This window comes from Carcharhinus amblyrhynchos, chromosome 12 (genome assembly GCF_965287045.1).
Source record: "Carcharhinus amblyrhynchos chromosome 12, sCarAmb.v2.hapA, whole genome shotgun sequence".
Classification (NCBI taxonomy): Eukaryota; Metazoa; Chordata; class Chondrichthyes; order Carcharhiniformes; family Carcharhinidae; genus Carcharhinus; species Carcharhinus amblyrhynchos.
The window spans coordinates 19,471,884-19,487,730 of NC_137335.1; the positions used below are offsets into that span (position 1 = coordinate 19,471,884).

At 39.6% G+C, this 15,847-nt stretch overlaps 1 protein-coding gene across 1 annotated transcript in view; it reads right to left on the minus strand.

Moving 5' to 3' along the window:
- Positions 1–6,160: 6,160 nt before the first annotated feature.
- dhx57 (DEAH (Asp-Glu-Ala-Asp/His) box polypeptide 57) overlaps positions 6,161–15,847 on the minus strand; it is a 76,126-nt gene continuing 66,439 nt past the window's right edge. The window contains exons 23-25 of the mRNA XM_080200164.1: positions 14,333–14,467; positions 11,523–11,723; positions 6,161–7,635 (exon numbers count right to left, since the gene is read on the minus strand). Of these exons, the coding sequence (XP_080056290.1) occupies positions 7,492–7,635; positions 11,523–11,723; positions 14,333–14,467 (480 nt within the window). The 3' untranslated portion in view covers positions 6,161–7,491. The remainder of the gene's footprint in view (positions 7,636–11,522; positions 11,724–14,332; positions 14,468–15,847) is intronic.

Sequence of the window (15,847 nt, forward strand, 5' to 3'; positions counted from 1 at the left end):
CTTGCAGTAATCTTTCATATACATTCACCTCATGAAATAAGATACTGTTGTGCACGTGTTTTCCATTCTAGAATCTACCAATCCAATTTAATAGTAAAAAATGTGTCCAAAGCAACTAGTCCCATTTATTAGTGTTATATGTGGCAGAATCATGTATACTTTGTGTAATGGTAATGTTTAAATTTCCATGGAAAAATTATGCATTTTGAAAACAAATTAGCTCAAAATTATCCAAAGAATGAATGAATATCTTCTGCCAGTTAAAAGTTGTTTGAATGCTTTCATGATGAGATGGTATGATTTTATGGTTACACACTTGTGTAATTTGCTCCGAAAAGAGCTGTTATTACCTTAACAAATTCCTTTGAAGGACTATTAGATCTGGATGTTGGAGAATGAGTGGAATAGAGAAAGAGGTGTTAGATACAGTGGAATATATAGTTTGAGTACTTACTGCTGATGGGTCAGACCACTTGTTTGTAATAGATCAGAATATGTTAATGTTCCTACAGTGGATTGGTTGACTGTACAGAACAGGCAGTGCTGTTTCTTAGGTAAAGAGAGCTATAAGTCACTGCTGAGAAGCCATTGTCTTGGGAGAAGTGCGATCATGGTAGATTCCCAGGGCCTTCCTAACACATCTTGTATGTCTCTACAAAATAGATGGGCTAAATCTAGAATTAAGCAAGTGGATGTGGTGGATTTTAAGTTGGGTGTGTTCGATGATAGCTGACTTATCCCATTCACTATTGTTGAAGCAGGTTTAATATTCCTGGACTCTAGGGTACAAGCCGCAGCCTGTTTTCCCCACTGTAGACAAGTCCACAATCGCAACTTGGGGCGTAGCGTGGAAGTAATGTTTTCACTAATAAATGGATTTCAATGAAACTTGGTACATAGATCAGCTACCACTGAAAGACCTGATTACGTTTTGGTGAAGGAATATTTTCTTCAAGGATCTGTCAAAATAGGCAATTTGCCTCATCTCCCATTTAATGTTGTGGATCGTCACAGTAAGTAGAGTTTTCAACCATCAACCAGGCAAGGAAAAGCCTTAGAGGGACTGTGTAATTGTAATAATGTTGAACTAACATTATTATGAGATGGTGTTTTAAAAGGTGGAGTGAAATTTCTTTGATGATTTGTCAGACTTCTATTGTTGATTTGAGGTATAGGTTGTAATCTTGGCGAACATCCTTCAAACACTCCAATACAATCATTAGGAGAGCTTACACAATCAGTGACAATATAGCAAAGATTTTGTTGTAATGTTTAAGTCTACACTTCAACTCAATGGATTTTATTTACACAAGATGAACATGCTCCATAACAACTACTTCTGTTCTACAACAATTATTTCCACTAAGACAAGAGTCAGTCCCTTGTGGACAAATCTTATCAGAAGCTTCACTGTGTCCTTTATTCCCACACACAAGAAACCATCTCTTAATAAAGCAGGAAGTTACAGCATACCAAATGCCTGTAATCTAGTCTACATTGTGGAAAACAGGCCGCAGCTTACATTCAAGGATCAAACACAGTATACTCAATAACCACCACATCGAATGGTCCAGTTTTACACTTGTCCATCATGCACTGGCATACAAAGCATGTCAGGGAGACCATAGAAATTTCCAAGACTGGGCCTTTTCATAAGTGACATTGAGCTACCCTTAATCTCTACAGTGCAGGAGGCCATTCAGCCCATTGAGCCTGCACCAATCGCAATCCCACCTAGGGCCTATACTCATAACCCTATGTATTTATCCTGCTAATTCCCCTGCCACTAAGGCACAATTTTGTATAGCCAATCAACCTAACCCTTGCATCTGAGTGTAGGAGGAAACTTATGTTGACATAGTGAGAACGTACAAACTCCACACAGTCACCAGAGGCTGGAATTGAATCCGGGTCCCTGGCGCTGTGAAGCAACAGTGCTAACCACTGTGCCGTCCTCAAGAAGCACACCTGAAGCATCAATTTCTACTAGTTCTTTTAAGGAACGCCACAGAGCAAATTTAAAAGGTATGATCCAAAATCTTGACTCAATGTTTCATCCAATGGATTTTGAAGAGGTTTTTCAACAACTTACCATAGCATGCATGGAATATCTTTGAAAGAATAATGCTGTGCATGTAGGACAAATACAAATCTCAATAGCAAGCTGAGACCAAGTAAGTTTGACTCTAAATTGAGTAGCTAACAAATTAAAAAGGGAAACAATCTTATGAATCCTGTAGGGAGAAAGTGGATAGGATTCTTTGATCAGAAGGATAAAGTGAGACTTGGCAAAATATAACATTAATTGAATTACACATTGATTCAGTACTTTAAGAGCAAAGTGACCGTCAGAAGATGTGAGAAGAATAAAAGCTGCAATATGATGTGAAATTGAGGACTAGCACAAAAATAGTTTGCATATATTCACAATGTAAGATGTGAACAACTTGCTTTTTTGGGGAAGTTCAAAACAAAATTTACAACTTCGCTAAAGATGAAGGGAAGTCTAAATAAGCAGCGAGGACTTAAAACAAATCCCATAGAGAGTTGAGACTATCAAGGACATTTGAGAGATATTCATGAAGAAGTCAGTAGATAGTAGGGAGATAATACTGGATTGGAAACAATCCAAAATAACTAGTTAAAAAGTGATTAAAAATAAACCACAAGATGGCTGCAAACGTGAGCTTTAATTAAACTCCATCCAACATGATGAAGGAAATTATCAGGAGTAAATGTGAAGATTACCTGTACAATAAGACACTAAAATAGCTGTCATAGGAGTATTAGGAGCAGCAAATCCTACTTGAACCAACTCCTCGACTTATTTAAAAAAGTGGACATGGACTTTCAACCTTGGTCAAATGCCCTTTGGAAGGCTTGTAGGACCTCCAAGTTCTGGTGGATTTGGCTTTTGACATGTCTATTCAATACAAAGCTGCAATCAACAAAAGCAGTTGATCATTGAAATATACCACCAAAACTGTAACAGAGCAGTCTAAATGAAATATTGACCAAACTGTACAGTGGCTCAAATCATATAGCCATATTTAGCCACCAAGAAACAAGAGGTGTTCATACGTTGGAGACAGTGCAGAAAATAGCCATACACTTGACCCTTGGTGTCAGTGCCAATTGGTAAATTCTTTTCACATAAACAGTGATCAACACAAGGAATGGGGACTACCAGGTGGTGGAGCAGAGACAAAAATTGAATAACAATTGGATGCAGCAAATAAGACCATTATAAGGTAAAAGATGAACAATTTTTCTCTTCCATATTTATCTTGTAATCTATAAAGAGGTATAGGAATACATTCAAAAAATTATTTTGCAGCTGTTAAACCAATCTTTGTGCCTGGTACATTGAGAAACCAGACAAGTTTAAATACTATTCCAAAATAGGGTAAATTTCTTTTGAAACATGGGGTCTGCAACTAGATCTTCCTGAATGTGTACTATTGAGGTAATTTTAGTTTATCAACTACCATTCAGCATTGTCCCAGTTATTCTCTAGGGAAAAAAAAACCTGCCACTTTACTATTTCACAGGGTTCCTCCGAGACATTGGAGAGACAGTTTTATCCTCAGGCTTGTACTCAGATATTTACAAGTGGTTAACACAATCAGATGCAGGGATGACCAGTGTAACATGAGCCACATGATCCATATCTGTAGTAAAATCTTCAAATGCTTTGCTCAGTTTCCTGCCCATACACCTAAACCCCATTGTGCAAAATATACAATGGAAAAGGATGCAAACAGCCATAACAAAATGGCTTTTAATTTCCTATCTGGGCAACACATATATTTGAATTAGTTGTTCCTTAAACAAATTATTTGAACCTGAATGCATCAGTATATTCAGCAGCGAGCTTGCGCTGTAGGTTCTGCTCTTAATCAGTCGCTACAGAATCTGCTAAAGGAACAAATATGGGCAACATCACTGCTACCAACAGGAAGTCTTCAGCACCATTGATCTCACCAGCAGAAATATCAGAAGTGTTCCTGGATCAGAGGCAGTTGTACTCAAAAGAAGTAGAAAGGGATGGAAAGAAGAAAAAAAAAGACTACAACACAGATTTAAAATGCATGGAAACAAAGTATTTCAAAAATCACATTGGTGAGCCCATTTTAAAAATTTACACAATAATTAATTACAACAAAAATATAGATGTGAATCTTGTAGTCCTTTGTCAAAGTTCATGTCAATAAAGGATTGGGTATCATTAAAAAAGGATAGTACGAGTTTTTATAAATATATAAAAAGGAGAAGGCTGGCTAGGGTGAATGTTGGACCCTTAGAGGAAGAGAGGGGGATTTAGTGGTGGGGGATGAGGAAATGGCTGAGGCCTTGAATAATGTTTTTGCTTCGGTCTTCACGGAGGAGGACGCGAATAGTTTGCTGGGTGTTAACGATGGAAAGATGGTAGGAGTGGAGGGCCTGAATGAGATCATTGTTACTAGAGAGCCAGTGCTCGACAGACTAGAGGGACTGATGGTGGACAAGTCCCCAGGACCGGATGGAATGCATCCAAGGGTTCTGAAGGAAATGGCGGAGGTGATAGTGGATGCCTTGGTGATTATTTTCCAAACCTCGCTGGATTCCGGGGAAGTGCCAGAAGATTGGGAAACGGCTAATGTTACGGCGCTGTTTAAAAAAGGTAGCAGGCAAAAGGCAGGGAATTATAGGCCAGTAAGTTTAACGTCCATTGTAGGAAAAATGCTTGAATCCATAATCAAGGAGAAAATAGCAAGGCATCTTGAGAAGAATTGTTTGATAGAGCAGACGCAGCACGGTTTTGTTAAGGGGAAGTCGTGTCTGACGGATTTATTGGAATTCTATGAGGATGTGTCTAGTGCGGTGGATAGAGGGGAACCGGGGGATGTAGTGTTTCTTGATTTTCAGAAGGCGTTTGATAAGGTGCCGCACAAAAGGTTACAGAAGGTTAGGGGGCATGGAGTTGGGGGTAGGGTGTTAGCGTGGATAGGGGATTGGCTGTCAAATAGGAGGCAGAGTGGGTGTCAATGGGTGCTATTTGGATTGGCGGTTGGTGACTAGTGGAGTGCCCCAGGGATCGGTGCTGGGGCCTCAGCTATTTACCATTTATATAGATGATCTGGAGGAGGGAACCGAGTGTATGGTGTCGAAATTTGCTGATGACACAAAGATAAGTGGAACGGCAAATTGTGCGGAGGGTGTGGAAAGTCTGCAGAGGGATCTAGACAGGCTGAGCGAGTGGGCGAGGACCTGGCAGATGGAATACAATGTTGGCAAGTGTGAGGTTATCCACTTTGGTAGGAATAATGGTAGGAAGGACTACTACTTACAGGGCAAAAAGCTGCAGCATGCTACAGTGCAGAGGGACCTGGGGGTCCTTGTGCATGAGTCGCAAAAACCCAGCCTACAGGTGCAGCAGGTGGTCAGGAAGGCAAATGAGATGCTGGCCTTCATTGCGAGGGGGATTGAATATAAAAGTAGGGAGGTCTTGCTGCAACTGTACAGGGCACTGGTGAGGCCGCAGCTGGAGTACTGTGTGCAGTTTTGGTCGCCGCACCTGCGCAAGGATATTTTGGCCTTGGAGGGAGTGCAGAGGTGGTTCACTAGGCTGATACCGGAGTTGAGGGGGTTGAGCTATGAGGAGAGGCTGAATAGACTGGGCTTGTACTCATTAGAGTTTAGAAGGATGAGGGGAGATCTCATTGAGACGTATAAGATGATGAAAGGGATGGATAGGGTAGAGGTGGAGAGGTTCTTCCCGATCAGAAAGGACAGCAGGACTAGAGGGCACAGCCTCAAGATAAGGGGGGGACAGTTTAGAACGGAGTTGAGGTTGAACTTCTTCACTCAAAGGGTGGTGAATCTCTGGAATTCTCTGCCCATTGAAGTGGTTGAGGCTACCTCGCTAAATATATTTAAGATGCGGGCGGATAGGTTTTTGGTATGCAAGGGGATTAAGGGTTATGGGGAGAAAGCGGGAAGGTGGAACTAATCCACTTCAGATCAGCCATGATCTTGTTGAATGGCGGGGCAGGCTTGAAGGGCTAGATGGCCTACTCCTGCTCCTATTTCTTATGTTCTTATGTTCATTGCACAGAGTAAGGATACATCTCAGTGACACTAAATATAGGTTTCTAAATGTTTGTTTTATTCCGTCGCATTCAATTTATTTCAAAATCCTTTTCTCTTAGTTTCTAGACATTTTATGAATATAATTGAAAGCTGCACTTCAACAGGTGCCAGACAAAATCTAGAGGAAGTACAGTATTTCAGATGACACGTTAAGTGCCAGCCTTTTTGGACAGTAAAGTAAAAGATTCAACAGTACCATTTTGAAGAGGAAAAGATTTAAGTGTCAACCACATTGCTGTGTATCTGGAGTATACACATACGTTACACCAGGTAAATGTGACAGGTTTCTTGAAAGGACAATATTGAACTAAATTGGCCTTTATGACAATCTAATAGCTTCACAGTCATGTTACTTATACCAGCTTCTTATTCCAGATTTAAATTTAAATTCAGAACCATCATTTTGGAATTTGAACTCGTCTCCAGATCATTAGTTCAGACCTCCATGTTACTAGTCCAATAACAGCCTACTACCTTACCATTCCTTGCTCTACTTACCTCCAGCTATCAAGCTGCATTTGAGCTAGTTCTCCATTAAAGTGAGCACCTGCTCATTAACCTGTAAAAGCACCACACAACACAGAACAAAGACATTTTGCAAGAACAATATGTAATGCAAATATATACTGATTTTAATTAAGGATTTATGGTACTAATTTATATTTCAATACACCTTAAAGTGCAACAAATTTCACACAGTTCATTTAGTTACTGGAGAGTATTTTAAAGATTGATGTTTATTTCTTAACTCTTAATATTTCTTTGACCAATGTCGCAGGGAGGGAAGTGTGACAATCAAAGTCATGCATTTTGTATTCTTCTTCTGGCAGATGCAAATGCTTTGTGAATGGGTCAATCAACTAAAATCTTAAACTGTAGCAACAATCACTTCATGATGCAAAACCAATGTCAGCAGGCATTTCTCTGGGGAAAGCTATGTTCTACAATTTGGAAATTGGTTAACTTCACCCCATAGGCATGTTAAGATTTTGGCTGGCAAATTTACAATGATAATAATCCACAGAGTCCGCAGGCTTCCATGTGCACCCTTTGTTGAACAGCAAGTGACGTGTATTACAAAGTTATTGTGGATCCAAGTTTGTCAGTAACATATCCTTTATTAATAGATCCAGTAGGTTTTTACTTGCTGTGCTCTTTCAAATATTTGTGCTTACATAATGTTGCTGGACCAAGCAGTTCAATCATTTCTATTTTCATCCTAAGAGCTTGCAAGGAGAACACATCCAAATTCAGCTGCCAGTGTTTGGGAAGGTAGTGAAAATGGCTGACCAGCTTTCCCTGCAACTTCTTGATGCTTTTGAATGTCACGTCAGCAGGAAATCTTTTCCCCCTTGATCATCACTGAGTGGTTATTAGTTTCACAATCATGTCAATGATGAGTGACCCCCGTGGACAAGTGCATAAGTCCATATTAGGTTTCTTGATTTTATCTTCCAGCAGCTGGTCTAATTCCCAGCGAAGCTCTTTAACTAGTTCAGCAATCTGGGTATAGTACAAGAGAAAGCAGAATTACTGGTTAAAAGGAGATTGCATATGTAGGCATCTATACATACATAGGAAGCTAGGAAAATGAAGGACAGCAGAAGATTCGCTGTTTTATCTAGCCTTTCCCATATTGTTGTGAATTCTTGGGTTCCTACCCACCTTGCGTCATGTAGTTTCCTGAGGCAGGTGAAATATCTGATACAACCTCCAGCCAAGGAGGGGAAAAAAAATTAAAATTTCTTTTTAGCCTCTTTGGGCAATCAAAACAAGCCTATAGATATCAAAAGCTTAAGCCGCCTTATTATTTTACCTGAACCATTAATGTGAATGCTTTATCTATAAACCATACTAAGATTAACATAAGAGCTTATTTTAATGCTACAGGTTTAAAAAATAAAGCCACTCAAAATAAATAGTTTGTCCAATTCCTGTCTATAATTTCAATGTAGGCCACAGAAGAGCCTCAGTGTGTGTTAAGATGTTGCTGAATATTTGCTCAAGTCCCAGTTTATAACAGCACTGTTTGATAACCAAACATGTCTTCTGAATATTTAATTGCCAAGAAAAATCTAAAATGTAATTTTGACTCGAGAGGTTTACCTAAGGTAACAAGCATATCTGTTCCCCGTCATCGGAGACTTAAAAAAACTGACATTGCAAAATTGCTCACTTCAAAGGAAAAGTGATGAAATAAATCCATTCTCATCACTTATTTGTCAAAGTAGAAACCTCAAGCTCTGAAAAGTAATTTACCAATTTCATACCAAGCCTCTCTGAAAACTGTCAGTACATTAAGCCAGTGGTACTAATGATTGTTGACAGGAGGAACTCTGATACAAATCTTCCAGATATTGCTGAGTGCTGATGTCCAGAGAAAGAAGTATTATTTTCTTTTTTAAAAAGTATCAAAAATAACCCAAGAAATGTCAGACCAGCAAGTTTGACATCTATTGTGTGTAAAGACTTGGAGATTCTTATTAAAGATCAAAGATCGGCATAATTAAAATCTTAAAATATAGTCAATATAGATCCACATAGGGGAGGTCTTGCAATTTAATTTATTGATTTTCTTTGAGACCGTAACAAACAAGCATGTGGCATATTTGGATTTCAATAAGATCCTTGATATGGAGCCTCCGGAAAAGCTTGAATTGAAAATAAAGTAAGTGGGAATCAGTGGAAGTATTTTACAATGAGTAGATAATGATACAGGATTTGTCATCAGCCTGGGGTAATATTACTAATGAGGTCTCAGTGCATTTTGTTTGAAACCTCTTCTCTCTCTATTCATATGATCTGGAGCTAGAAGTCACAAGAACAGTGGTGAACTTTGCAGATGATACAAAGCTAGTGAGGTCAGTACATTGCAAAGCTGAACAGGGTAAGCTTCAGGAGGGTTTGAATATACTTGAGATTAGTGTTAGAATGTAAAGCAGTGTTAGAGTGTGAAGCAAACTGCTTCAAGTAGGGACAAAATATCTAAGAAGGTACAGTTAGTTAAATAGAAAATAACATGTACCAAAAATGCATGGAGATCATGAAATCCGAAATTGAAGTAATTGCAACAAAGCTTGGTGTCAGTGACGAAAGCATATTGGATGTTGGGATTATTATAAAGCCCATATTGAGGTGAAACAGAAGGTTAAGTCTGCCACTATACAAATCATTAGTATGACCACACTTGGAATACTATGTACAGTTCCGCATGCTACTGTATCAAACAAATATTGCAGCTACTGAAAAGATACAAAAGAGAGCAACTCGCATGATTGAGGCAACGGAGGGATTGTATTAAGAATTTGTACATTGAGCATGCTCTTGCTAGAAGGGAAAAGTTTGGGAAGTGGTATGATTGCTGTTTTAGGATTCTAAGGAGATTAGATAATATAGATCATGAAAGGTCACATCACCATGAGAACAATAGAATCCAGTAGACACTTGTATACAAATACAAAAACTAATTTTGAGGAATATTATCTCAGTGAGAGAACAGTCAAGTGGTCAACAAAATTGATTAATTCAAAAGCACATTAGATAATAACATTTTGGCTTGCAGTAATCCAGCAAATTGAAACATGACAGGATTGAGTTTGGCAATATTGCCAACTTGTGGAAGAATCAGTCATCAATCACTTGTGTCTACATCTGGGGAATGATCACTTAAGGACGACACTAAAAAGTGTTTTGCTACAGAGCTGTGCAACAGTAAGAGTCAGCTAACTATTGAGAGGATGAAAGTTGGAGGAGAAATAACTTTAAAGTGACACTATCAGTAGTCAAGTGGGTAAGATTAAAAGGAAACACCAGTTCATGATACTCTAAAATAAAAACAAAATGCAGGAAATACTTAGCAGGTCTAACAACATCTGGGGCGAGAAGCAGATCTAGCATTTCGGGTCAATGACCTTTCATCAAATTGGATACACCTAAAGATATGTCAACTGGTTTTGAGCAAGGTGTGGATGGGTCATGGATTAAAGGAAGGTTTGTAATGTGGTGGAAGAGATTAAATGACAGAGGTTAGTTTTATAAGAACAAAGGGAATGATGATGGGGCAAGGAAAGAAACAGAAGATGTCCTGAGAGCAGGTGTGCTACTGTCTGAAAACAAAAGTAAAAGAACAAGCGAAGCATGCATAGGAAAGGAAACAAAACAAAACGGGAGGACAGAGTTTACGGTCTAAAGTTGTTGAACTCATTGCTGAGTCTGGGAAGTTGCAAAGTGCAAAGATGAGGTGCTATTCCTCAAGCTTACTTTGAGCTACACTGGAGCAGTGCAGCAGGCCAAGGGCAGAGATGTCAGTATGAGAGCAAAATGGAGAATTAAAATGGCAGGACACTAGAAACTCAGAATCATACATCCAGAGAGAATGGAGATGTTCTGCAAAGCAGTCACCCAACCTTTGGTCTTGCCAGTGTTGAGGAGACAACTTTGTGAGCAGTGAATTTCCTCGCTAAATATTTTTAAGACGCGGGTTGATGGGTTTTTGATAAGAGAGGGGATTAAGGGTTATGGGGAGAGGGCAGGAAAGTGGAACTGAGCAGCGACAGATCAGCCATGATCTTATTGAATGGCGGGGCAGGCTCGAAGGGCTAGATGGCCTACTCCTGCTCCTATTTCTTATTATGTTATGTTCTATCACAGCTGTCATGGTTAGAATGTGCTCCCTGGAGGACTGAGCCTTGAATAGATCTTAATACTAATACATTATTACTGAATTCTTTAACCCAACTTTGAGTAACAAGAGGGCATGGATAACAGTAGAAGAATTGTGAAACACCTGCTTTTCACCTTTCAAAGCCCTCCCTCCTCAAAACAGAGAATGGCAGATGCCTGACTGAGTTGTCTATCTTGATACACTGAGGCATATGATTAATCAGAATTGACTTGTCCTCCTTCCCTCCCTCCCTCACTGGAGAAAATGTCTTTTTTCCCGTCCTTTCATCCTCTCAATAGTTACCTGACTCTTTCTGCTGTAGCAAAACACTTTTTAGTGTCGTCCTTAAGTGATCATTCCCCAGATGTAGACACAAGTGACTGATGACTGATTGTTCCATAAGTTGGCATTATTGCCAAACTCGATCCTGAATGCACCCAGTATACTTTCCAGGTAACAGTCAGGATCACTATTCCTTCTTCTCTCCAGACCAAGAGAATGATGACAGCTTTAATTACCCACGTTTTAATACTTCAGGCAGTGGAGTCAGATAATTTAGCACAATGGTGGAATGCAGGATCTTCCTATCTACACAACCTGTAACTTACAGATGAATCACTATTGGCAAGTCACTATTGGCAAGGCACTGTTCAGTTTCAATTTCATTCATAGAATGATAATTTCAAAGAAATAACAAATTACTTTCAATGCTGTAATGCCTCCTTACCTGAGGGGAAGCAGCAGCAAATCGAATCCATCCATCATCAAGGGAGATGATGAACTGTCCCAACTCGAGTTCCACACTGACCTGGCCACCCCCAAACAGCACCAGAGGATACACAGAAACCATGCTGCAGTCTCGCAGAAATACTCTGCTGGTTTTCACCTTCTCGTGGTACACCAAATAAGGATTTTCAAAGTGCCGGACCTAGGATTCAAATATGGTGAATGATTTAATATCCATGTTCTTTATGTAGGGCAGATCACTGAAAATGTATTATTTAAGCAAACAAAAATTAATCATTATTGACATTCCATAGAACACGACAGCACAAACAGGCCCTTCGGCCCAAAGCACTTTATAGCTAATGAACTATTATTGAAGTGTAGTCCATGTAATTAATGTAGGAAATGCTGCTGCCGATTTACGCACAGCAAATCCCACAAACAGCAATGAGATAAAGACCAGTTTTGGCTATGTTGATTGAGAGATAAATATTCTCAAGGTCATCAGAAGAACTCATCTTCACCTCTTCAAAATAGTGCCCTACAATCTTTTATTTTATATCTTCAACATTGCAGCCCTCCCTCAGTAACAGACTAGGAGCATTATGCTAGTCTTTGCACTCAAGTCTCAGCAGGGGTGCTTGAACCCACAAACTTCTGACTTAGAGGTACGTTTGCTGCCACCAAGCCTTGGGCTGACACCCTATGCATCAATGCCGCAGGGATTTTGGGAGACATTGCTCCTCAATGGAACATTCAGTTTAAGTTGCATGATTGCAGGAAGCACTAACATCATGAAAATTCTGTGGCAGACTTTTGTTTAAAGCAGTGGTTTTCAAACTGACCACCGCCGCCGCCACCGCCACCGCCACCACCACCACCACCACCACCACCACGTGACTCTCATGGCCCACCGACCAGGTAAGCTGCAATATTGCTGTTACAATCACAATCTAAACGGGAATTACTGTACATTTAAAAATACACTTCCTTACTTTTTGCTTTCGCACATGACTTGAATTGTACCAGGAAATACTAAACTCTTCCTCCTAATACTGACTGTCATCATCTGAGGCGAGAGATCCTCATTGCCATACCAGTTCCTACACATTGTGTGCTATGAACAGAACATCCCACTGTTCTTTTGAGCAGAATCACAGAACTTCTTGAGATACATACTTTTATGACTGCTAATACTTAAAAGAAGAGAGATACATTTTGAAAAGCAATATTCAAGGATTAGCATAATCAAGGGATGCACCTTTCAGTTGTAAAAATTGAATGGACTGTGTACCATCAGTGGTGAAGTGTGAACTGAGCAAAACAAATGTCTATAACTCATTTGCAGGCAAAACGCACAGCACACTTAATCTAGATTCAATTGATGCTGCAGATTAAACATTGTGGTCCGAGTTTTCACTTGCACAATCATGTGAAAGACAATAACGACTTGTGTCAAATCCACCCCCTTAGGAAAATATAAAAGATCCCACAGCAGTCGTTCAAAAAAGAGCTGGGATGTTCTCCTTGGTATCAAGACCAATATTTACCTTCACAAATAGATCACCTGGTCATTTACTGTTGTGCGACTGTACGATCATTTTTCCTATGTTACAACGGTGACTAATACTCTAAAAGTACCTTCTTGTATTTTAACTGCTTTAGGACATCTGGCAGAGATGAAAGGTGCTTTATTTTCAAGTTATTTTTCTTTACCAATTGAGGTTGTTGTTACATCTTGGAAATATCTCAATACGCTTAGTGCTCAATCATCACTGGAAGACAATTGCGAGATTGCAGTTGTCCTGGCTAACTTATCAAGAGTCTGTTCATTTTACAAGAGACATTACTTTAGAGTATTGTAGTAATTATTGTCAAATTTAGAACATTTGTAGTAATTACTTGTACCCTTTCATTTCTTGAGAGACTGCGGTGTTCTCTTTAGGGAAGAGAAGGCAAAAGGATTTAATAAATGATGAACAATTTTGATAAAAGAAACAAGGAGAAACTGATTCCACTGGCAAGAGGACCAGTAAACACAGAAGACAGATTTGAGATAATTTGCAAAGGAATAAAAGGATAATTGAATCTACCCTTTTTTATAATGGAAGAGTAACAAATTCAATTGTACCTTGCAAAAAGGAGTTGGATAAATATTTGAAAAAGAAATATTTTTAGGATTGTGGGAAGAACAATTTTTAGACTTAATTGAAATCTCTTTCCAAGACCCAGTACAGGCAAGACTAACTGACTAGCCTCTTCTGTGCTTCAAGGTTCTATGATTCCATTTATTAGTTTTAAGGAATGCAGTCGGACACATGGGGAGATCAAATTGAGGTATTCAAGATGATAAAAGGTAAGGATAAAGTAGATGTGGAGCGGATGCTTCCGCTGGTGGGGCATTCTGGGGTGAGAGGTCATAGTCTTGGGATAAGGGGTAGCAAATTTAAAACAATGTTGAGGAAAAATTGCTTCTCCCAAAGGGTTGTGAATCTGTGGAATTTGCTACCCTGAAGTGGTGGCTGCTGGGGCACTGAGTAAATTTAAGGATGAGTTAGACAGATTTTTAATTAGTAATGGGTTGAAAGATTATGGGGAAAAGGTAGGAGAATGGGCTGGAGGCACATATCAGCCATGATCGAATGGCAGAGCAGACGTGATGGGCCAAATAGCCTAATTTTGCTCCTATAACTTATGAACTTCAACAGAAAATCTTCCTTGACTGATGAATCCATACTTAGGAGCTAGGCATGGGTCTGCTTCTGCTGGCACCCAGTGACCTTTCATTGGGAAAAATGCATATACACTGACCTGATAATTCACCGAAGATGGGTGGATGTGGACATTTCCATCATTCTTTGTGACGAAGTGCAGTTCTTCTGGTTTTGGCAGCACTTTTAATGCGCCACACATAGTCTGCGCGTACTTACTCTGAGGAGTGATCACCTAGGTACAAGAAAATTAATATTTTCAAGTTGATCTGTATTATGGATCCCCCTCCTTTTCTTCAATGTTTTCCCCCCTTTATCAAAAGTGCTGGATTACTACGGAGAATGATCCCAGAGGTTTTAATTTGTCTTCAGACACAACGCAGCATTGAACCTACACATCTCGATTTTCTCCCTACTGCATCAATAGACTTGCTCTGTTTGCCACTCTTGTTCATAATGCGAGGTTTTATAAGATGGTTTTGTTTTAGGTGATCTCTTTTAATTCAAGGTAAAAAAGCAACATGTGATCTCCAGCTAGTTCTGCCAGCAATAAACCAATGTGGCCTAATTACCAGGAGAATAGGACACCCAGATGGAGTGCTGGTGAAATGCATGTGCCAGGTTCAACATTTGAAAACAAAGGACACAATATTGGCCTTGCTATGGGTAGATTTACAGGCGTTCAGGCAGGGAGAGAGAACATGTTAATGCGAATACGAGAGAGAGAGTGCGTGAGGGGGAGGAAAGCAGCTGCCATCGTAAGCAGCAGGGAAATGTTGCTTCTGTGCTAGCTATCAGGCAGAATGCTGGGTAAAGTGACAGAATGTGCACAGATTTTAAGAACACTGGAAAATTCACCCAGCAAAGTTGAGAGAAGGAATCACTGGAGTGGGCTTTGCTGCAAGAAGTCTGGGGATTTCCAGTCAACTGAGGGAAATGACTTTCAAGTTATGACTCAGCAAAAACAAAGAAAAGTGAACTGTTGGAAGCAAGGAATGACTGTGGACTGATTCCTGTAAAGACTGCAATTCTGCAAGACTGTGCTCTAATGTGTAAATGTTGCGTGGGGTTACCAGCCGTGTTCAGGCACTTATAAGAGATATTTTAGATTATCAGTTGTCCACTAAGTAATGGTTAGTGATTGTTGATTTTAGTTAAGTTACAGTAACCGTCTTGTTTTAAGTTAGCGATTGGGAAAACAATTTTTTTTAAAGTTGTCAGTCTCTATGGGGATCGTAATATTCACACATTCTGAGAAGGAACATTGTTAAATAATTCTTGAAGTGGCTTTCAGCATTTGATAAATCTGAGAAATGGTTCATGTTGAAAACTTGCATTCAATTTTATATCCATTCAATGATATTATAATAATCGAGTGGTTGGTTACAGCACAGCAGGAGGCCAGTTAGCCTACCAAGCCCGTGCCAGTTCTTTGTAAGTGTAGTTTAGCTTCTTCCATCCTCCTGCCTTTCTCCCTGTTGCCCTGCAAATTCCCTTCTGAAAGCCCTAATTGACTCTCCTCCACCCTCTTTACAAGCAGTGTATTCCAGACTATAACTACACGCTGCATGTAAAAGCTTTTTCCCACGTCACCTTTAGCTCTTAAGCAATCACC